Source organism: Vidua chalybeata, chromosome 3 (genome assembly GCF_026979565.1).
Source record: "Vidua chalybeata isolate OUT-0048 chromosome 3, bVidCha1 merged haplotype, whole genome shotgun sequence".
NCBI lineage: Eukaryota > Metazoa > Chordata > Aves > Passeriformes > Viduidae > Vidua > Vidua chalybeata.
The window spans coordinates 43,693,168-43,717,582 of record NC_071532.1 but is presented as its reverse complement, the minus strand read 5'-3'; the positions used below and the strand labels follow the sequence as shown (position 1 = coordinate 43,717,582).

Below are 24,415 nucleotides of genomic sequence, written 5' to 3'. Positions count from 1 at the left end.
TAATTTTATTTTAAGCTAGTGAGCACTTGCACAAGAAGTAGGAGAGTGATGCTGGCATGCTCTTCCATGGCCTTCCAGAGCTCTCTGTATCACTTCCATGCACACAAGTCCTGCGCCATGACATCCTTGGTGGCAACCATGGGAGAAGTCTACACTTGAGCAGTCTACACTTGGGCACAACCCTGGCAGCATTTGATGGAGCTGCTCAGGGAGTATAGACCAGTTGGAAGTGAATGCATGAGTTGTGGTTTGCTATGAAGAATGACTCTCCCCATGGTATGCTCATGCTGATAGTCTAAAGCTACTTCAGCTAAAACAGCAAGTTCCTTACCATGCAATATGGTTCAATCGTTAAGTCCTTGATACTTTACAATGTGGCCTAATCTGATACAATGTGGTCAAAATCTGATAAAGAAACTGAATAAATCTGCTCTAACATTCAATGTGTCCCAACAAAATTTTGGTGGCAAATTTACTACTATTATACATGCTATAAAAAGGGAAAAAAACATCTGATTTTCTGTCATAAACCAGCTAAAAACTGATTTATGTCCATGACAGGTATGTTCTTCTTGTGAGACTACAAAACATAAAAATTCACGTATTTACAGCATAGCATACATACTGGTATAATACAACATGAATTAAAAAACTGTAATAAATCATATAATCTGTGCAGAAGGGACTATACATCTATTCACTGTTGCTACATTTTATGATCCCCCTTTTGTGTATTTTTCCTGGGGTTGCTGTTTTTACATACCCTCTAACTGTATAGGGAGGTACCCAAAGCACATGTGCTGGCTCCAGTGCCCTCAGGAAGGACTGGTATGAAAGCACTGCCTGTGCCAGGGGGAGGGGAGGCTGAGCAGCAGAGAGGTGGATGGGCAGGTGCCGTAGGGGACCTTTGCTACCAAAAAACATTAGGTACCCGTGGATTTTAGCAGTCTGTGTAGGCAAGCTCTGAGAACCCCTTCCTTTTCTACTTTACTGCTAAGGTGACTTAGACATCATATTTCCACCTTTTCCCACTATTGCCTTTTAACTTATCTTGTTCCAAATTCCTGACAGAGAGCTCAGATAAGATGTAAAATATAGATGAAAGTGAAGGGTAAAAGAAGTAGAAAGTGATTATGCCAGTTTCCTTACAGTTCTAGGTCAGAATTGTCTTCTTTTAACTACCCAGAAGTCTGTGAAATGTCTCCCTAACACATCCAACCATGCCTGGACTGCAAGCTTTCCTAAGGATGGTGATGCCTCATATGCAGCTGCAAAGTCCCTGTGTATCTCCTTCTCTATATATTTGCACACATATATAACATGGAAAAAAAGGAGTAATTAGGAGGGGAGGCTGGACTGGAATGCTCGGGTTTACTGACGTATACGCATGAGACATCTCAGCTGTAATGGAGCAAGTAGATGAACAGTAAATAACTTCACAGTAACTTTTGGTGCAGCACCACCCAAAGGCCTCAGCGGAGATAGGGGACATGCTGAGGCAGACACTATGTAAACACATGGTAAGGGGAGCCCTCCCTCCTCCCTGAGGGACTGGCTCCTCCAAAAGAATAGGGAGTACAAGGAAATCAGAGGTCTGCAGTGACTTGCTCCAAACCACAAAACAGATCTGCAGCAAAGCTGGGAGCCACAGCTGCATCTCCAAAGGCACACATCTTCCCTTACACCCAGAAAAACCTCTCTAAGTTAACCCTATTCAGTCTGCTTGTGTCAGACACACAAACGTGCACTCTTTATGAAGCCTGGGCAAGCCTACTGCTAATGATGTCCCCCTGCATCCCAAACAGGCCGCAGGGCTTGCACCTGCTCTTCAATTGAGCCCTCATTTAATTAATGAAAGACATGAAACTACCAACTGTATCAATTTACTGCAGCAATGAGTACAGTGCTCTGGGTTTTTAACCCCAGGGATCTGGCAAACCACAACCACTCACCCCAGAATTAAGCAGTATTTAAAACATTATCTGAGAGCAGCTGGAAAGAAAAATACTTAAAACCAAAGAAACAAAAAGGTATTTGCTTTTAGGCTAGCATTTGTTGCTAGTTTTAGATTAAGCTGTACCTTTCTGTAACCTCCATACTCCTCTTATCTCTGTATTTGCCGTGAACAAATACAACCTGAAGACTGAAGCTCAGGAAACATAGCGCTTATGAAAATGCCTTTAGAACTTCTGGATCCTGCTCTAGAACCTGCAGTGAATGGCCATATCCATTATCTGCAGCCCCCACATTATTTAAAAGATGAAGAAACTGCAATGACGGCTATGCAGTAAAACTTCTTAGCCCTAATCATCTGAGGTAGAGCATTTCCTGAGTAACCTGGTTTCTTAGATTTTTCTTGCAGTAAGTTTCCACCTTGCTGCTGCGCAGCTGGGAGCTGAGAAATGTGTACTTCTTACTATTTACTTTTCTGAGCTACTTCATTAAAAGTCTACGAGCCCCACTGTGTAACAGAAGGGGAAAAGGTTGTTCACATCCTTCCATGTATCAGGGAAGCTCTCTGACATGGGACATCTTGATGGCTGAGTCATCCCATCTGTCCCAGACACCTTTCAGGCCAAAACGAGCAGATCAGAGCTGAAGGAGTGCTCAGTGAGAGGCAGTCCTTCAAGCAGCCAGAGCATCCTCAGCCTCTCACAGAGGACGGGCACTCAGGGCTTTCCATGAGAGACTCAGGCTTTGCAGGCTTGGTTTGCTATGAAGACAAGGTGTGCTGAAGACAAAGTGCTGCCTTTGGTTATGACTGCGTTTCCTCCGGAAATAAACATAACAGCTCAAGTTTAACTGAGATCAGAGCTTGGCCTTTGATGTCAAGGGCGTTGTGCCAGGAAAATACTGCAGTACTTTTTACTCAGCTATTCAAGGCTCTGCTCTAGTCCTGAGCTTGGAAAAGAAAAGCTTACTTAGCTTACTCAGAGACTGACACAGAAGTCAGCCATGGGTAGGGGAAAGAGATATAATAAAAAAATGTTTGCAGAAAACTCTGGATAAGTAATTGTAGAAAATGCAGACTTTCATAACATGACTGGCATTTGTTGGAAATAAATCTGGATTTCTTACTGCTGAAGTGAAATTATATTAGGAATAATAATAGCACCTAACATAGGACACACAACGAACTCAGACCATCCTTTAACAAAACTGGAGAGGAAAGCAAACACAAGTTTGATGTAACTGACTGATTTGAACAAAATGTCTATGAAATATAGAGCAGCAAGCAAGAGCCACGGGATTAAAAACAAAAGCTCCCATACCTGTATCTTTGCTTTGGAGACTGCTTTTCAGCTGACTTAAAAACATGTCCAAGATAATACAAAGGAAAGAATAAAAAGTTCCAGTTTGTTGCAAACCATGTTAGAGTGAAGGGTGCATCGAATTTCTTAAAGGTCAGTTTTGCTAGCTGGGTTGAACCCGACCAAGAGGAGCAGACACCCAGGACCACGGCCACACCCCAGAAAATCTTCTTGAGTTGCGTCATGGAACATTTCCAGCAGCAGCGGTTCACCCTTCCACTGCCTTCCGCCCCAGCTTGCATCTGTGCTTCGGCTGGGGCTGGAGACTCCCGGGAGCGCTCATCCCCTAGGAGAAGAAAACACATGGCTTACTAAGGAAATCCATCCTGCATTTTAGTTTTCAAATCTTAGGCTTGTCTGAAGTCACGTGGAGCTTTACGAGCAAAGGAACTCAGCGGATCTTGCCACAAAATGTCCTTTGTTTTTAGATCATTACAAAGCCTCTGGTTGAACTGAGGCATAATTCGAATGCAAATAACAATTATTGCCTCTAGATTTAGAAGCCCTTGGGTAAAATGGAAGTGAAAATTACACGTTGCTTTGATGTACATAGAAAGACTTAACACACCACTTAAACTCGTGCTGTTAGGATGTGTAAATGAATGAAAAATGTGGTATTGAGTTTGATAAAGCAGCAAAGGGAATTATAACAGCACTTGAAATTGTTATTGTCTTGGAAAATGCAGAAAATGGCCAGTTTATGGTGTTTCTTAGAAGAAGGGCAACATATCTAATCTTGAAGTTAAGCAAAATCACTGCAACATAAATAGCATGATTAATACTGAATTGGATCACCAGGCATTTCAGTGATCCCTGGAAAAACAGGTCTGCTGTGGCTGTAGCCCGATAGCAAAAACTAGACCAAACCACATGCTGCCCTGAAGTCCATCTCTGACCAGGCAAGCCTAACTTTTTTTAGTTTAAGTCCTGCACAAAGACTGGACTGCAGCTTTGCTCCATTATAACTAAGCCTAGCATGCTGCTGAAAATTTTTCACCTAAAAAGCTTGCCCTTTTAACCCTCAAACATGACTTGTTATAGCCCTGTTATCCTACAGCTGTCAGTCGATAATGTATCCTGCTTGTGAATGAATGAGCAAGGAAAGGTTAGCTGGTTGAGTTCTCAGAAACATCAAAACATGCTGGCAGACCTCAGCAGCAGGCCACTGCCTTCAGGGCTTTCTACCTGCTTTTCTTAAATTCACCCCATTCAACATCTGCTGAAATTGACAGTCACCCACTCACAACACTCAGCAGTGATTTCTCTAACAGCCTGACTGCAGTTTAGTTGGTCCATTCACCTAAAGCAGAAAGTAACACATTGTAGTTCACACTGAAATCCACGACTTCAAAACTGTCCAGAATTTACTGCACGCATTGAAAGGTGAAAACATATAAGTAAAGCCAGGACAATGAGAGACTGTATTATTTCCAAACATTTATAAATATTCAAGGCAGACTAAGAGAGGTCCACATTAATAAAAAAAAAAAAAATTAAAAAAAACAATCCTTCCTTATCCTGCTGTGGATTCATATGTGGAATGGAAAATCTCTTATTTCAAGCTAACTCAATGTTGTATTTATATGACCTAACACATTATGAAAGAAAATGTTTCTTTCTATGCAAGTAACAATTTAGTTATTTCCCTACAGATAAGAAATGCATGATCTGATCTAGAAGTACCATCAAGTTGCCTGGTAAAGCTGTATTGTATAATAAGAAAGATTGTGGCCTCTGTTTGATGGCCTGATATCTAACAAGAATGTACAGGAGCAAAGATATAAACATCTAGCCTTTTTGTGTGTCTTCCAGAGATCCGATCTCTCCACTTATTTCAGTTTTCAATAGAAGGTTGTGTGGGCAGCCTCCCACATAACAAGTGATGCACCAGCAAGCCAATGAATGTTAATGTGACCTTATATTAAACATATAATGGAAAGGTTACAAGCCACCTGCCAAAAGTTGGAATTGAGAAACAGACTGCCTGTGAACGCTCAGCTCATTCAAAATAATTCTAAAACATTTTCTTAGTAATACATTGCTTGTACACTCATTTCTTTTAACTTCACCATATAATGGGCAGTTGCCAGTGCCCTCTTTACTGTCCACCACACAAGTCCTAGAATGATTACCAAATTTTTCCTTTCCACTCAATATTTTCTTCTGGGCATTGTCACTGCAACACCAAAAACTTCACACACCCTAACAAACTCCAGCATCCTTCTTCCCTTGGACCACTGGGTTTCTGCACACAGAAAAAAACAAATTCAGGAAGCCAGCACGCCAAACGAGAGCTTAAGAGGAGTTTGTGCCTCTGTGTCAATGCAACTTCACCCAGAGTTTGCGTTTTTTTACAGAGAGGTAGGCAAAAATGGTCCTCCTTTTTGAGACAGCCAGTGGGGTATCTGCCATTTGCATCTTTCTGCAATTACTCCCCGGGGAAACAGGAAACCAGGATTTAAACCACTCCTGCTGAAGATATTTAACATTAGGGAATGTGCCTAAAGCCACTGGGATATGTGAGATTTTAAGATGAGTAGATGCTCTGAGTCACAACACTGAAGCTGTGTTATTTTTTTCTAAAATGAGAATCAATCACAACTGTCTGATGCACGAGACACTCAATATCTGGTAACACAGTGTTGACAGACAGCCCAGTACAGACACTGTGGTGAAGATCTTCCCCCCATGAAGGGCTGAAGCCACCTGCCCAGGTCCCCATTGTACTGTGCACGTACACAAGAGTCAGCAGTTCATCTGGGCAGCCTGCATAAATATCACTGCCTTCTATTCAGTTCCATGGCAATTGCTCCCTAAAGCTGAATTTACTGATGTTTTCTCTGCTACGTAAGCAAAATTACTTGTCCAGGTATATTTAATTTTGTGTTGAACACACCAACAGAAGCATTTGCTTTCAGCAATAGACAATACTGCATGTTTACCTTCTAAAATGAACTTGCACCTGAAAAGTTAACTTTCTAGGGATGTTCATTCTTTTAATGCATTTACAAACTGGAGGGACTAAAAACTTATCCCAGGCACAATGGATTTCATGACAATAGGGGTAAAAATCACTGTCTGATGTTTAACAGTTACAAGCTGAGATTTGTAATATCTGTCAGTATCTGTAGTATCTGTCAGTGAAACTTTATTGTGTCCTCATCATTGCTTGTGCTGCTGGAGAGTTAGATGTCAAATGGGCACAGACTCTTCCAGTGGATGCACCACTGACCTGAAGGATACCTGTGACATAATCTGCCCCCCCAAAAAAAGATTTTTTTGTGGAGAGGGTGGACCCTACAGATGACATACACTCATGTGGTCTCATCCTCTCATTTACTGGAGGGCACTTGCCTGCCAGCTGGCAAACACAAAATCCAGAGGTGTAGTTTGCCTTGTCTTGTCATTGTGTCTCTACTGGGGACATTTTCCACACCCAAACCACAGGTGCACAGATGAGGTGACACTAAACCCACACATGGCTGAAAAGCTTCTCTCTCTCTCTAATACTGCACGAGAGTCAGCTGGCAACAGAATGCACATGAATTTAAAGATGGCAAAATGTCTTTTTAGAAACGATGAGGCAGGACAATGAAGAATTTTAGTTCTGCAGACTTTTAATGGGTTTCTTCCATTGCTTCCTGCAGCAAACTGCTCTGTATGCTACTGTATCCCCTATAAGAACAGATTAAGATACTGAGGTAGAGTAAAAATGCCTATCTTTCTTTTACTAATTTTGGTTTTTCATTGTCCCTATTGCTCATGCATTTTCCTTTTTCATAAATCCCAAATGGAGGCATTCCTCCTCCTTCCCTTTCAGTCCAACCTCTGTCCCATGGCATTCAGAAACAAAGGAAAGAAATCATCTCCAAAGCTACTACCAATCCCATTAGCCTCAGAAAAAAGCTGTCCTTCTGTTTCTCCTATTATGGCTAAGACCGCATCTCAGGTGACTGTGGATACCTGTAGCAAGGGCCATCTATACCCAAGCTATTTACTCCACAGACCCAGCTAAAAGCCATGAAGAAAAAGAGGCATGGTAAAGCACTACACCTTTAAACCATTAAAAGTAACACCTTTAAATAGGCTGCCCAGGCCTCTTCTAAAGTCTGTACAAGAGTCTTAAGACTCCTATGCACAGCTAGACAGCTAAAGGGCTTACTGTAGGACCACACTGTACCTAAATGTGTGTATTAAATATATGATACTGATAAAAACCAAGGGTGGCATTCATCTTCTTAGTTTGAGACATCTGCTGTGCTGACTTGTGTATCTGAGACAGTGATTTACACTTTCTGCATAGCTAGTAGACAGAAAATAGACATTTCCACAGCACGATTTATCTCCTCCTAAAGTGGATGATTAAAATGAGCCAGATGAATCACTCCCTCTGAGTGCTTGTTTCTCTCCACCAGCTCTAAACAGTCTGGAGCGACAAGTTGGAAGTAGGTGTCTCTGGTGTGGGTATCTGAAGCTGGGTGAGATGAGTCCTACCTCTCCACCACTGCTGTCAGGAACAGAGGGTAAAGCTACCACAGACAGCACTGGTGGACTCAGAGCTGTGCAGTGCCACATGAACATATTTAGCTGTCATCAATGACCTGCTTTAGCTGCTGTCAGCTAGTCAGCAAATCAGGGAAGGAAGCATTACACAAGTGCTGGATGCCCTTGTGAGTGAGAAAGTGACCCTTAAAGACTAAGGTCCTATCTACTAGGGATCAAAACATGTACCTAATGATAATGCACAACTCTTCCAAGTTCCCCAGGCTAGGAATGTGCTTCAAAGTAAGCATATTGAGAATATGCTTACTTTGAAGCACAAAGGCTTCTGAAAAAAAGTTCTGGAAGCCTTTAAATCAGGCTTTTGGAAAAAAAGTTCTGATAAAAACAACCCTCACAGGTCTCTCTGACAATTATAAATGAGACATCCAAAGGTATTTCCATTTTGCCAGTCTGTCAAATGTTTTGTAACTGCTTGAGTATTGCATAGAACAAGTTTGTAAAGCTTGCAAAAATATACACTTATCATAAAGAGGGGAGAAAGAGCTGAGGAAAGTCCTGTGAGACAGTGCCTGATCCTCAGTGTGGTTAGAGCTCTAGAAATCTGTGACATGCAGAGAGATCAGGGCCAGATAATACCAAGGCATATTCTCACAGTCTTGAATGCTGTGCGACTTCTTCACCCAGTATTTACTACATGGAGAGATCAGAGGGAGACAATTAGTTCCAACATACCTGAGAACACACACAATGGCTTCTGACGGTGCTCTTCTGGATACCCAATATTATTTGCCTCAGTAGTAGATTCACAAACACCTCAAATTTTGTAAAAACTGCCTACCACAGTTTTTACCCTGTTCCTACCACACTAACCATGCATTATTTGGGTGTTCAAGATTTTTGAACTAAGCTGTTAAAAACCAGCTGAGGCATCATCCTGTGAAAAGAAGATGAAATACCAAATTCATTAAGTGATTTACATGTTTAATTACCACTGTAGCTGTCTAAACCTGAAATGTTGACATTTGTACAGATCTGTTGCCCAGGCATTTTCTTTGCAGTCAGTCAGGTTAAAGAGTGCTCAGGGACTCACTTGTTGCCTGGCAGATCACCCAGCACATAGTGCAGCTTTCTTGTGCTACTGTCAGTGATGGCTTCTCCTTCCACACGTCATCCTGGTGTCTGGTTTTGAGAAACTGTTAATATTTCATTTTGGAAGCCAGTAATCTCCATGTATCAACCTTCCTGCACAGTTGTAATGAGAGCATGCATAGACCAACTTATGCATCAAGGGGCATTCCCTCATTTTCCAAATTAGCTCTAGCTTTGCCAAAGCTGCTTGTAGCAGCTGTAACCTCCTCACAATCCCACTAGAACTCATCAGATGCCAAAGAATCTGTTCCTGGGCATGCCAAAGGACCATGACTCCTAACACCTATATGCCTCTCTTATACCCAGACTCTGACAGGATTCAAAGAAACATTTGAGAGTTCCCATCTCTCATTTTAGGGGTCATCTCCAAGAAATATTTCCATTCTGTATTTGAAGTAGTCACTGGAACAAGGCTAAGGTCTCACTTTTTCTCCTCTGGCAAATTACCTCCTGAATTTATGCTTTCCTAATAAGTAAGGATGTTTTCCATTCTAAGCCATCAAGTTTTGCTGCTATCTGGGTTCCCTTGGCCTTGGAGGGCCTGTGGACACTCTCTTCGGCAGATGGATTTCCTGCTCCTAGCAGAGGGGTGGAAGGCTGCTCTATGCGCTGAGCTACTGAAGAGGGGCACACACTCCACCTCCACCTCCACCTTTCCTTTTTGGAAGGAAAGGCTTCAGCCACTTATCTGCCAACTCAGCTTTGAAATAGAGTGGTAAGTGCTAAAGAGAGTGAGCAATAGTTAGGATGGACATCTTAAACAGCATAAAGGACAGCATTATGTACTGGGCAAACTGGATGATTCATCCTGCAGCCTCACCAGTGTTCTCTGACAGTGGTCAACAGGTAAAGGAGATACAGCTATCCTTTCCAGGTTTTGAAGAGGATCTTGAAAAAATTCAAAGAGCCTTACAGAAAATAGGCAGACAGGGAAAGTGCTGGAATGGATAAAAGGCTCAGTACAGGATAGGAAACCAATGAGGAATATACACAGCAACAGGGGAAGCGGCCAAAGCTCTGCAGAGATTTGTGGTGGGAACTGCACTCTTCGCCATTAACCACAGTTACCTCACATGGGACTGAGCCACAAGGTGACGAAGTTTCCTAATGATGTGAAGCTAGGCAGGTCAGCAAGGCCAGTGGCCAGCTGCAGGGGATGAGAGACAATGTGACTGGGTCATACATCAGCAGATGGAGAAGCGTGCTGATAAAGAGGTGCAGTAAACAAACCCATATGCTGCACGCTGGGTGATGGGCTCTGGCCACCAGGGATTATGAGCTCTTCACAGGATGCTCCATAGAAAAGGGCAACTCAGTGTTCAAGAGAAGCAAAAAAAAACAAAATAACTGCCAAAAATTCTAGGAACAAAGCAGAAAAAAATATTTTTCTACATCTGGGCAAGATGCAGCTCTCAGCACTCCCACACTGTGAGAGATGAATGGCTAGAAAATACATGTTCCTGTTCAATTCCACCAAGCTGGAGGCAGGACCCCATGGACTTTTGGTCAGGCCCATATGGGAGCTGCATGGGATTTTTGAGGAAGCTGCTCCTGGATTTCTACAGGAAAGCTGTGAGTCCCTGTGGGTGGCTGGTGTATGGGACTGTAACACAGCACTGGAATGACTTTGGGTTTGCTCACAGTTCCCCCGTTTTCCAACCACGGTCGGGGCTGAAGATCTAAAAGATCAGTAGTCTTTTACTGAATATCAATTAATGTATCACAATGGAAAATGACAAAACCCCACAAAACCTTATTAAATTAGTTTTTAAATCAGAATATTTGGTCAACACAGCATTGCACGAATGGATTTTCAGATGCTATTTGAGAAAAGTTTAAAGTGCTTTCTTTAAATACTTTGCTCTTACAGTATGAGATAAAAATAATTTTACTTAATTTGATAATGAAATATAATTACTAAATTAAGAATAAATTAGTACTTTAAATAGTTTTAAATAAAATTATTTTAAAGAACAAACCTAGGATATTAACCTATCAGGTCAGAAGGTTTGAATTTCCTTGAGACTGCAGAATAAGGGATGTAGGTATATTAAAATAGGGAAAATTGCATGAAAAAAAACTCAAACCAAGAAAAAAAGCATTCTGAGTTCAGACCCTCTTCTGCTATTGAAATTCTTAGTATAAATTAACTAATTATTAAAGTGTTACAATAATCTGTGGAGGCTATTTGAACGTGTCTGATCATCTCATTTTAATTTCAGCAGGGTAAAATATAGGACTTTTGGTCCATTGACAATCAAGGTGATTTTCATCTGTGGAAATCTGTCCCATATTACTGATATCACCAGATCATCCATATAGCTTGATTTGTATCAAATAGGCCTAAATTTCTTGTAGCAGGTACTCTCATATCCTGAAGTATAATTCACAGATATAGTGGGTTTTATCACTGATGGTTAATATATATTAATTCCTGCTTTATCCTGTGCTGAATATTATATCTGAACTTACTAAGAGCTGGAATTAAATAATCTCCACATATTTTTGAAGATATGCCAAATTCTCCTCCCTAGCATACATATGCCCTTCTGCCTCTGTCAAATGTGCCAGCAAGGCTTTCTGCAAAATATATATTTAAATTCCTGTCAGTGCTATATAAAGAGGACTGAAAAGCTATCAACTTCATACTGCAGCAATTTGGACTTTAATCCATTTAATTCATCTTCAGAGGCAACTGCCTTGAAATTCCATTAGAAGTGCTGCATTCGAATGGGCCTGATTATGATATTCTACTTTGAATTTTATGAGATGAGGAGTTCCCCTAAATACTGTCCTTCTTATTATTAATCAGAAGTCCACAGTGAAAATGGAAGCTACTGGATGCTTTTACAGTAGCAGCACTGAGGGACTGGAAAGTAAACACATGCAAGGAGTAACCCTGATTATAAGTTACATGTTCTTGATATTATTCTGCCTTCCATTCTTGAATAAAAATTGGATTGAATCTTACAGTGAGTTATCTGGTGAGGTCACTGGGAGTTTCACCACTTACTTTGAGGAGTTATAGAAGCAGAACTGCTATTAGAACAAAAATCAGATATGAGCAAAACTGTATTCTGGGCAAATTTTGATCAGTCTGTTCAAATTTCAGACTGAACAAAGGGTTGGGAGATGGTAAAAAAAACAGTCTGGATTCTCTGCAGGAAGCTACTGTAATAATTATCCAGGCATTTGAGTGCTACATGTCTTTCTTGAGTAACAGTTTATCTCCAAGGAAATTTAATTACTTATATACTAATATAAAGAGCACATTTATATCAGTGCATATATACAGGGAGATAAGTGAATTCATGCTAACTGTGGAGGCTCTGCTGACTGCACTTTATCAAAAACAAGACAACATTCCTTCATTCTTAAGGAGCTTTCAAAAACTCAGAGCTGCCTGGCTTTCAAGTAGGCACAGTTTTTGCAGAAGACTCTGCTGTAGCCCATTGGTTTCTTCCATAGTGAATTACAACTCCACCTGATTTTTCTCCTAGAAGCTAACAGCTTAACCTGCTATTGAACCCCAAACACAATGTTTTTCTTAGGTCCTAAGTTCAGATCAAGATAGTTGGAGCATCTGTTCTCTCTCAAGCAGTAACTAGATACTAGTGGGGACTTGACATGGACTTGAGCGTGCTCACAGTGGTTAGAGTAATGCACATATACCCACAGAAGTCCCCACATGATTTACTCAATGATCTCCTGGAAAGAAGAAGAGATGCCTCCTCACCTCTCAGCAGCAAACTCATAAAAAGCTGAGTCTCCTTTAAAAAAAATACAGGTTTGGCTAGGCCCATGTGGGCACTGAGGTAGTCAGTGTAACTCCATACAAAAATACATTGCATGCAAAAATTCTAGTTTCTATTTTCTCTCTGATACTTGCCTCATCCTCTTTGCAGTGAGAAAGGCTTTTGCAACCCACCATTCCACTTGTTTCAGTCAGCTACAGAAGACAGACTCGTGCCTTTTTCAGTCACAAATAAAATACTACCCTTACTGATAGCTGTGCTAGGGAATTTGAGGTGATTGTGGAAAAGGCATTTCAAGCTCTTACCTCCTCACTTCTGTACTTTTCACGACTGAATGACAAGGCTTACAGAGTTCACACTTGTTTGTGTTTTTTCAGTTGAGGAAGCTTGGGGTCAGAAGTAGTGATATTGAACAAAATGCATACATAATACTTCCAGAAGAGCCAACATGCAACTTTTGTATAACCTAAGGGTGCTTGATCTTATGTCAAAATTCATGCCTTGAGTAGGGCACACAAAATTTCCAGGCTGGGTCCCCCTGGATTATGTCCAGATAGAGAAGATCTATGTGTTTGGAAGCAGGCAGCTAACATGGGAAGTTGGGTACCTGATTTCTCCAACAGATGGTGAGCAGCTCTGCCTAGAGGCAAGCCAGCTCTGCACTGCTGAAAACACCTTGTTTCCTGTTGCCTTTGATCTTATGCCGCAGTGGCTGTCAGCAAAGCTCAGTGAAGACTACACAGTGAACCTACTCCTTCATTGGCCAAATTCCTGCTTCTGCAGGATGCTCTCCAGGTCTGCAGTGGCATCTCACGGTTTATAATTAACAAAGATTAACTAGGCTGTGGACTAAAGCACGGCAGTGGTGCTCCAGCCAAGCAGAGAGAGCTGCTTACTATATAAGTGAATGTCCTGTACTAAGTATAATGTGCTAGGAAAGCAAAAACATAAATAATCCTATATATGAGTCTTGTTGCTGGGAAATTGCTGGGGAATACATGTTGAGCTAACTTAGACTTTTATGCTGAACCAGGAGTCTTTTTGGAACTCTGGCTCTTACACTGAGCTACAAATCCTACTGTTTATGATTGTCAGCCATCAGGAAAGAAGGACAAGATTTCTTTTACAAGATTTATAGAATTGAACTACAGGAGACAGTGAATAATGCATTCTGGTGACTTAATGATTTGTTTTTTACCGGTTCTTGTTCCAACTTCTTATGGGAGAAACCTATAATTAAATAGGTGGATTAGTAATCTGCTTATTTTTTGAAAGCAAATGCCTAAACTGATTCAAGATGACTACAAAATGCACCTTACTTCATTTAGGGATAAGTGGGTGAAATGTAATGGTCTGTGATCTACGGAAGGACTGAGAAGATGATCCAATGGATGCTGTCATTCTTAAGTTCCATAATTGTAAGTGAAATTACTTTTCGTCCATTGTGTGTACATACTGTCTCATTTCAGCCACTAAAGTAAGGAAGATTAGATTAATCTTTAATAACTTCTCTTTCTGCTTTGTGATGCATTAAAACCCCTGCTCTGGCATTAGTTTAGTAAAAACAAAATGGTCTTATTTTATTTTTGTATCATTTGAGGATGGGACAAAGTGCAGAAGTAATGAGTCATCTCCAAACCTGTAACTCATGGGTTTGCACAGGCGAGATAGTAGACAAAATAACCAGGGGGACATGATCAAAGATAACCTAGAGGGACTCCTCAGTGAGTAAGGTAGCACAACTAAGAGCAGCTCATTTTGAGGCTGCTTAAAGCCTAAGAAAGCATGGTGCCATTTGGGAAGTGAGCCAGGTGTTATGCAACAAGAAACTCCTCACGCCTTTGGAACAAGATCTTGGCTATCTGCTCAAATATGCTGTTGTGCTAATTGAAAATACTGCAAGGAATACAAAAATTGGGCAAAAGCTGCCTTGGACCAAAGCCAGAGTGTAATTACTGTCCATGTATACTTAACACTCCATACCCACAGAAGACGGTACTGCTTTTCTGTTATCTGAGTAAGTGACATTATCCTGCAGTAATGGGGTGCATTCTGGTGGGTCCAAATGAGAAGCAGACACACACCAAACCTAAACTCCCATTCATGTGAATTTGTCACCATCACCTTCACCAGTCCTAGTCAGGAGAAGGAGAAACTGCTACCATAGCTAAGGAGCTAAGAACCAGGTGGGTTAAGGTACCCTGACTGCTCACACTGAACACTGTCCTCTGTGCAGAGAGGCAGCCTGAGCAAAAGTGAACACTTTCAAAGTTAAGTTCTCCATGCAGAAGCCAACATAAATTCCTTGCCTGCTTCAGTGGGGAAGCACACCCAAACCCACAGCCCTGGCTGAGCCACCAAAATATCAGCCTCTCTTGCTCACCAGCTGCTTCTGTTTTCTAGGATGCATGAGCACTGCATAGGTCTGTCATGTATGGCTTTCATGGGAAAATACCAGTGGCCACCAAATCATGCTTCTACAGTTGTGAAGTCCTGGGTAAGATGTTCACACAGCCTGCCCTAGTGCTCAGTTGTACAAGCATTGCCTGACTACCAAAATCTTTGGATGCCACCAGCATAATGCTGCTAACAGTTACACAGTACTTATTCAGAAATATATTTATGCAGCATTTGAGCTTATTTCCCAAAAAGGAAGTTCTAGTCACTGATTTCAATAAATTTTCAATAAACTAAGGCTTCTCTGACCCCTGTTTCATCCATTCATGGTCCTCTCATGGCCATAAAGATATGTGTGGGAAGTCTGGAGGTCCATTCCTATCTGCTGTAGGTCTTTTCTTGCCTGCTCTGTCAAAAGACGTGCTGCTTGCTTGTAGGCAAGTTGCTTCATTCTGCAGTTTCTCAGCTGCTCCATCTGCAAAATGAGGATAATAAGAATCTCCTCTCTTAAAGACTGCTACTCATAGAAGTTTTTGCTGTGCTTGGGATCTTTGGTTTGTGCTTGCTAAAGAAGTGAAAAAGATTTATTATTAAAGTGATTGCAGTGTTGATACACTTGTGATGAATTCCCTGCAGGCATGCAAATATACTAAAGGCCAAATTTATTTCTCATTAATACTTATACAAGTTCCCTGCAATTCCAGCAATGCAGACAGGGTTACTCCAGCTGAACATGTGGTTCATCTGGTTCCACGCCAACTCAGTTTATGTGCAATAACTGATAGCAATAACTGATGTGCAATAACTGATAGAGGTGTCCTTTTTATAAGAAACTTGGAATATCACCAGTCACTCATTCCTGACAGAACAGTGCAGAGGAAATGTGCTACAGGGGAGGCTGCAATAGCATTTCCTTGGTGCTGAAAGCCTGGGAATAAACAGCTCCTAGTAGGGGCTAATTAAGTGGAGGATGCGTTTTCTTTGGTGTGGTGATTGTTCTGCAGTTATTTGTCAAAGCTGATGTTGCCTGTCTCTGGAAGATCTTAAGATGCAGAGCAAGAATGGAGATATTTACCTTCCCAGGGAAGAGAAGTCAGTCCTCAAAGCACACTGTGCTTTCATGTACAAATAGGATGAAACCAGTCAATTGGCTGGTCTGAGAGGAATGGCCACTGCAGTGTGGACAGAAATTGGTGAGAAAAACAACAGAAGGAAGAACAAGCACAAATCAGGCAGCAAGCATACATTTCTCAAAATATGAAGGGTGTACAATGGTACCAGGCATAGAAAACACATGGTATGGTTACTGCCTGCCTGAGCAATGCATGTAGACACAGTTGTCTTTAAAAGTGCTAGTACAGCAGGTTCCGAGCATACTGATGATTCAATCTCCAAAATAATTCGAAATGGCAGTCACGCTTCTGAATGCACAAAGTCCTTATCTTCCTTTTAAAGTAAAGAAGTCAATGCACCGGCAGGAAAATACAAGGAATGCTGGAGGGCTTTACAGCAATGCATATCAATGAAAGGCTCCTCTTGGCTAACCATCCTAGAATGAAACATATGTGGTTCTGCCAAAAGATCCTTGAAATGCTTTGATGGTGGTTGAGAGGGGAGTAAATAATCATAACTATGAAGCAGATTAAAGTTTTTGCTCTGTTGCTCTTATCATTGTCTATGCCTTTGCAATGGACATGGACTACCAGAGGAAGGCAAATCTTTGCCAGAGGTACAGCAGCTAGGACAAGGGAAGTCAGCAGTCCACAGTGTGCCAGCTGTCTCACTTTATTTTTGCCTATAACTACATATTTTTTTATATGGCTTTAACACCAGCTGGCAAAATTAGTTAATGTTAGTCTGAAAGGAAATGTTGTCAATTGGTTTGGAAAAGGAAGCTCTTAAATTAAGCCAGTCTATTTCATTAAAGAGAAGGAAAGAGACTCCAGTCCCTATCACACACCATCAAGGCAATTTAGATTTTTGCCACTGATGATAAAGGAAAAAGGAACCTGAAGTAAAGAAGGAAAAGTCCAACTAGGTCAACAAAGTCCCTGGTGGGCAGCAATAGAGTATCTGAGAGCTGGTATGCAGAGCAGACATGGAAATGCTTGAAAGGATTCAATTTTATCACTTAGTGAAAGATTGCTCTGCTTCTGTTTCTATGTAAGGTAGGTAATAAACTGTATTTGAACTGGTAAAAGAGGAATGCCATGACCCACATTTCAAAGCTGGAACATGGTAGTTATTATTATTTATGATTCATAAAGCTTGTGCAGTGCACCAAAAGAAAGGGAGGCGAGCCCCTAGCCCAGAGGAGCCTCCAAGGCAAACCTTGAGAGAAACACTCTACTGTGCATGGGGTCAACTCCAAGGGCTTTTTAAAATTCTAATTATAGTGTAATGAAGACCAGGCCTGCTTTTTCCATCAGAAAACTGGGATCCCTTTTCCTATCTCTGCAGTAGGTGGATTTTATGTTATGGGAATGCAACAGCTGAATGTTCTGTGAACTGAAATAAGAACTTTCAGGTACCCTTTACTTTCCACTCGTACTTGCTGCTTTTAGTTCCTTTTCTTCTCTTGTACATTCCTGCATTTTCTCACTTTCTGCTCCACAGAGCTTTTGCTACCATTTTTTCTTTCCCTTTATTAATTTCTCAGTCTTTCAGTATTAGTTTTTTTCTTTTTCATTGGCTTTCTCTGGTGTCTCACATTCACATGTTATGTCTTACCATTCATTTTTTTAGCTGTTCTTTCTGTTTGCCTCACTCTGCTCATCCTTTTTCAGCCTCTCCTCCTTCCATTCCCCCTGGCCAATCTTTTTCTTTCACCAACACCATTTTCTCAACCAACTACACAGCCCAGTGGTATCCTCCAAACCAGCAGCTTTCCCTTTGCTCTTCCTTCAGGAACAGAGCTCTGTATCCATCCTTCAGACAGGCTCCTCTTCCTGACCTGCACCCTGCCATCACATCATCCCTCCATCTCTAGGACATGGCTTGCAGGTTTCTACCCAAGAAAACAGCTCCTCACCCTCAGATTTCTCCAGGGAACCCATCTGAGCACATCACTGTCCTTTTCAAGGTCCCCGGCCATGGTCCCAGTGGTCCTTAAAGGTCTGCCAGCCCCCATTGCTCTTTGGCTCTTATGTCCCTCCTGACCATAAGACTCCAACTCCACGGCTACCATGCAGCTGGATTGGCAAATAAAGGTGAGAACAGATGGATGGAACACAGGGCTGCGCTCCTCACATTGGAAGAACAAATCTGATGAGCATCTTCCTTCCCTCCTGCCAAGGGTCCTGCATGGCAGAGATACTTGCCCACGGGTTTGGGGATTGCTCCCGCGCCCCGAGGGGAGCTCCGGAAACGTGCTCTGCCTCTGGAGTATGGGCGAGGAAAGATCCGGAGCTGAGCAAGGCGGTGGACAGGGGAAGGCGCCAGCGATGCCCGGCGGCGGGGGAGCTGCGCGCCCCGTGGGTTCCCACCGCCCGCGCACGAGTCGTGCAGTCCCCCGCCGCTGGGCATCGTCCCAGCACCGCACTCGGTCGCCACGGAGCATCCCCGGTCGCAGTACCCTGTATCCCCGGGATACTCTCGTCCCGCTCGCAGCGACGCCGTTTACCTTCCACTTTGGTGAGGGTGAGGACGGGGCTGTTGCAGGCGCTGAGCGGGGCCACCCTGGCCGAATGCTTCTTCATGGCGAGCCCGTCGCCGGCGGCAGCTCCCCGCCGCCCCGCGCCTACATCCTGGCGCCGCCGGAGCCCTCTTCGGCGGCGCTCCTCGGTTCGGCTCCTGGCCCGCCGCCCTCTGCCGCAGCACCGGGCGGCGGCGGCTGGGGCTCGCCAGCCCGCCCGCTGCCGCTCGGGGCTGCTGCAAACCCGACGTCACCGGCGCGGCCCCCCCCGCCCGCCCCCAGGGCTCCCGGGGCCGCCCCCCGGGTCGAGGCGGGGGAGGCGCCCGGACGCCGCGGCGAAAGGCGCTGCGGAACCCCCGGACGGCGCTGGCCCCGCGGCCCGGCTCCGGCGGAGGTCGCAGGGAGCCGGGATCGTAATGCGGCTGCGGACACCGCTCCCGCTCCCGCCGTGCGCCACGGATCCCCGGAGCGAGCCGGGCTCCCGGCCCCGGCCGTGGCTGCTGGCGCTGGGGTCCTGCACCGCACGGAAAGGGCTCCTGGCTCATCACGCGCTGCTTAGTTCTCTTCGCACTGTCTGAGGGAAAAGGAGAATTTACACTCTCCGAATCAATTAATTATTTACTCAGTGTTATCCCTCCTTTGTTTTCCTTCAAGTCCAGCCACTATTCTGGGTCAATTTCCATCCGTGTCTTTAGTAATTTCTGCCATCCTCGCCACAGCCTTTCTGCTCCTGCTGTATCCTTTTGGAGGTAGACCAAAAATCAACCCAGCAGCCAAGATGAGGTACTCCATGGATTTACCAATATTACTCCAAACACCTGCCGTCACATAATCTACAGCTTTCTTAAGACAATTTAACAACTTCTTTTTGAGGCACAAAAATAAGTATGTCCATACCCACACACGTTAAATAAAATGACATATGTCACAACTGGATGCTGCTTTTATGTAGCTACCTTTTATGGTTTTTTTGGCGTTTCCAGCAACAATTTTAAGATCCCCAATAATGACATACCAACAACGTGTGATAGAGCTACCCCTCTGTCAGAGCACAAAAATCTAACTGGCATTAATTAACAAGACTTAATGCAAGTGGATTCAGGACAGAACACACCATAATGAATGAGTATGAAAGATGTAAAATAGATTTATATCACTGTAAGCAGAGCACCATAATTCACAAGATGCTGATCACAGTGACCTCAGCACCCTTTGCTCCTTGTGATTTTTTCTGTGGATATGAAAATACTCTGCATATTTACCAGGTTCCAAACTGAGATGCGTCAGCAGACAAGGTGCAAATACTCAACATTTCTTAAGATCTGGTCAAATTAAAATAAGCGTACTTTGCAAACAAAACTGGGCAGCCAGTCAATACTCCACAAACATTCCAAAGTATTCTTTAATTATATAAATAGTAGCTATTGAAAATCAGTCCTGACAGCCTTTTCATGAAACCGTGGGAAAACACCACCTTACTTCTGCTGGCTGGAAAGTTCTTTATATTTAAGAGGCGAGATTTCTCAAGGGGTCAGACCCACACTATTAGTTTGCATGAGTCTGATCAGTTGATCTGCAGTCTGATGAAGCTCCAGGGTGTTTTGCACTTCTTATGCCTCTTCTGTGCAACCTTTGGGATGAATCTCATACAAAAATCATTAGGCTACTTTCAAAGTGATTCTTTTGAAAAAAATAATCATGTATTTAGTGCTAAGACTACAAAATATCAGCTTCGTCAAATGATGGTTACTGGTTTTCATGATTATTTTCAAGACTTTTTAGTAGAACTGTCTAACCAATTCAGCTTCCTGGGATGTTACAGATCATAAGCATTTGAGAACCACGGGTCTGTCTTGTTTCATTGCACTATTAGTCTCAGAGTCCAATTGGTTTCTGGTTATTGAAAGAAGTTACATAAAGAGAGGCAGATTTCACCTCAGATGGTTCTGTCCATGAAATATTTTGTGATGTTGCAGTGCCTGCCATCTGAGGATTTCAAAGCACATTATAAAATATGAACTTATTTTACACTGTCTTTGGGAAGAAACTTCAGGCTCACTGGTAGTTAAAATGCAGCCATATAGTTTAAGAGACTCCCTTAGATTCAGGTGACAAGTAACACCAGAACCTGGAGAACTGTCTGGCTTCTGCACTGAGCAGATCTTCCAGGATCACCTCAGCCTCTGCTATATGAAGGAGGAAAACACTATATCAGCATTTTACATCCAAATCTCATCAGTTTTCCCCAGAAGTAAATGGCTGCATAAGGATAATCAGACTTCTCTTCTGGTTGTACTTGTAATGAATGGGATGATCATAAGAACTAAAAGTATATTTGTTAAAAAGTCTTTGTTGCTGAGCACTTATATTCTTCTGAAAGTCTTATGCTCTTTTATTTGTTAAGGGAAAGACATGGTAAGTACATTCTTAAGAGGGTGATGCTGCTCACGTAGAAAATCACAAAGACAAAATGGGGCTTGGGATGACATGTTACTTTAACCACATGTAATATTTCAGGGTTTGCAGAGTTGTTAACACACTTCAGGCTCACAATGTTTTATTTAAGCCTGGAACTCCAAACGTCAAAGATGTGAATGGCAGTAAGTCTCTCCTGTGGCTGGCTGGCCCCTCTGCAGCTGGTGCTGCAGGAGAGCTGAGGCATCTTGTCCTCTTCTTCCTCTGATGATGCCTTGCACGGCCACAGCACTCAAGCTTCCACTCCTCAGTGTTCAGTTTAGTCAGCCACAGAAGATTTCAAAGCAATTGAGGACATTCAGTATCCAACTAAGACTGGTTTCAACCATGGGAGAGGGCATCCAACCTCTTGGGAGCTCTTGGAAACCTTTTACCCAATGTGTATGTGAAGTACAGCTGATTCACATACAGCTCTGCTCAACTCCAACCACAGAGCATTTTAACAGTCTCTGGTTTCTCTTTCTGCCTTTACAGGCAAACACACACCAGAGATCCACACCAGGTCCCTGTCTTACACTGTGCATAAAAATACCAGCCACATATCACAATAAAAAAAATGTTGTGTTTATTTAATGAAGACTAGGGTGCCTGAGGACTGTGTTCTAGGGATTCTTCTGTGAAAGCTGCATTTGGCAGCAGCCTTGTTACTTTCTGTAGCTGCAGCATCCCCACCTTCCCAAGCTTTAACACATTTACTGCTGGATTACATTTAATTTCATTTACCATAAGCATCTTACAGTATAAGCAATGCAAAACTTATTTACACGGGGTAAATTTTCAAGTCAAATTTATGGCTTTTAACCTTTAAAACACCACTCCTGTATTCAGGCGGCAATGGAAGAGAAACTGGTGAATGTCTGGGCTGTGGACAGCTTACAAATGTGGAGAGAAACTGTCAAATCTTGGAAACTGGAGAAGGCAGATTTTCATTACAAATCAAGAGCAAGTATGTGAAAAAGGGAAAGTCAGATTAAAAATTCAAGATAAGGCAGTCAGAATTTGCCCAGGTTGAAGAATTTGTAGGCTTTGTAGTTTGATGGAACTATTTTTGTTCAAGTTGGTTAACCTTCTTCATTTTAGATTAAAAAGTTATAGTAATTGGGTTGGTTTTGTACATATAAACCTTTATACAAGTGTCAGCATCACACAGCTTTTAAACCTATGGATCACTTTCCTGAAAGATTTTTACACCAGAAGGTAGATTCAAGACAAAACTAAATTCTCAGTTATGTGTGCTACAGCCTTTGATTTTTATCCTGTTAGCTAGTTTGTTTAACCAACATGAAACACAATGCCCTGTTGCTAACAGGCACAGTGGTATTTCCCCAGTTCAGACATTTTTATGTTTAGTGTACTCATTAATAGGACATTTATTAATTTATGTACTTGCCTTACCACTGAGAGCAATAATTGTTGTGCTTAGCAACCTTAAAGGAAATGGAGTATGGACTTTTACTCATCTAGCCAGTTTCCTAATAGGCTCCATCCCATACCAGAATGAATTCATGTGCTAGGAGTCAAACACATACATAATACCAACACTGGCCACAACCTGCCAGGAAAAAAATTATCCTTTCCTTTAGTATATTTGAAGTAACTTGGTGAATATTCTCCACAAATAGTTATCAGTCTCATGGTGAGGAGCCTGTTCTACTTGACTGCTGTGTTACTTTTGGTTGGCTACAATAACTAATAACTTTATAATCTGTTTCTATTTCAAAGCTCAAAAAGCACAGGTGTCAAAAGCACATTTCCAACACAAATATTAGCTGTTTTGGAAGTAATGGTTTCTGTCCTGCAATCATTCTGAAAGCTGCATTGAGATGCTCTCTCTGGTGACCACCCGCCATTATCCTGTTTGCAGACTCCTACATTCACAACCTCCACTCAGAAACAAATTCACATTTTTGTCAAATTTACATACAGTTTTTCTCTGCAATATTAACCTAGCTGTAAGGACAATGTCTTTACAATTTTCCCTCTTCCAAAATAGTTCAGTTACTTTCAGTATTGTGTCTTGAATTCAGGGAACAAGGCTGTGAAAGGAAGGAGAAAGGAAGAGAAGGTATTCAAACCTCCCTGGCCAAAGGTGCTCAGTAGAGTACACCACACAGATTCTGCTGTAGAGTCACTGATATCTATACCTGAATACCTTCTCTTCAAATCTGATCAGAATAGAGTGCTACAGGTAACAGTCACATGTGAGGTGCCCATAAGGGCTGCAGATTGGCTACACAATGATATATCCAACAGTTCCTAGACATAGATGCAAAGTCCTGATGAGAATATCTTCCTCTCATTTTTTTTCTAACCTTCTTTTTATAACTGCTGTATTACTGCAGGAGACAGCACTGCTGGATTTTATTTCCAAGTCTTATAAAATATTAACTATTTCCAATATTTTATGAGAAGCTCTCTTGGTTTTGCGCATAAAGGACAGCTGCATTTCAAATAATACTGGTGATTTCTGCAAAATGTAAGGAAAAAGCTAGATTTAATCTCAGAGTTTTAACATCCTTCTGGGTTTATCTGGCAATTGCTTTTCCTTGTGTATTTGCATATGGGACACTCTCTGACTACAAGACCTAAATCACCTCAAATCATAAAAAAATACATTATTACACCATCAACACCAACAATGCATCAACAATCATTTCTTAACCCTTTAATTACCTAGGATACATAGAGTATTAAATATAACTGAGCATCACCTCTACATTCTTCACCACCAGCCCACTCCTGGCCAGTTGTTTTTGTAAAGCACTGGATGTGAAATGCATTTCAATGTAGTTGTGCACAAAACAACTGCTGTCATAAACATTGTGTAAGCTGAGTTAAACCTCTACTCCTGAAACGACCCAGTTCAGGAGGACTTCTAACAAAGACACAAAGGCCAGGAGTCCATGTTTGACAGTAGCTCACATTTTGAGCACTGAAGGAAAAGTAGGTGAAAAACATCTGAAGTTGGAATACATGAAAACAGAATTAAAATATCTAAAACCTAAAAAGACTATTTTAAAAAAATCTGTTGTTCAGACTCTGACTCAGAAAGAAAAGAAATAAATTCAGTCTGTAGGGCACCTTTTGGCCCCCAAAAAAGGTTCTTTCAGAACTGTCTGAGCAAATAAGCACATGCTCCTGGCCTCAAACATCCAAAAACAGACCACAAGAACTGAAGACATAATCACATC

The 24,415-nt window shown here is 42.2% G+C and overlaps 1 protein-coding gene across 5 annotated transcripts in view; it reads right to left on the bottom strand.

Annotated features, from left to right (window-relative positions):
• Nucleotides 1–24,415, bottom strand: part of SLC35F3 (solute carrier family 35 member F3) — a 165,126-nt gene that overhangs the window by 42,374 nt on the left and 98,337 nt on the right. For 4 of the 5 annotated variants that reach the window (XM_053937760.1, XM_053937761.1, XM_053937765.1 and 1 more), the window contains one exon: nt 3,273–3,597. In XM_053937760.1, the coding sequence (XP_053793735.1) occupies nt 3,273–3,597 (325 nt within the window). Of the gene's footprint in view, nt 1–3,272; nt 3,598–18,737; nt 18,981–24,415 lie in introns of those variants that run through there. The other variant, XM_053937763.1, reaches the window with a different exon arrangement.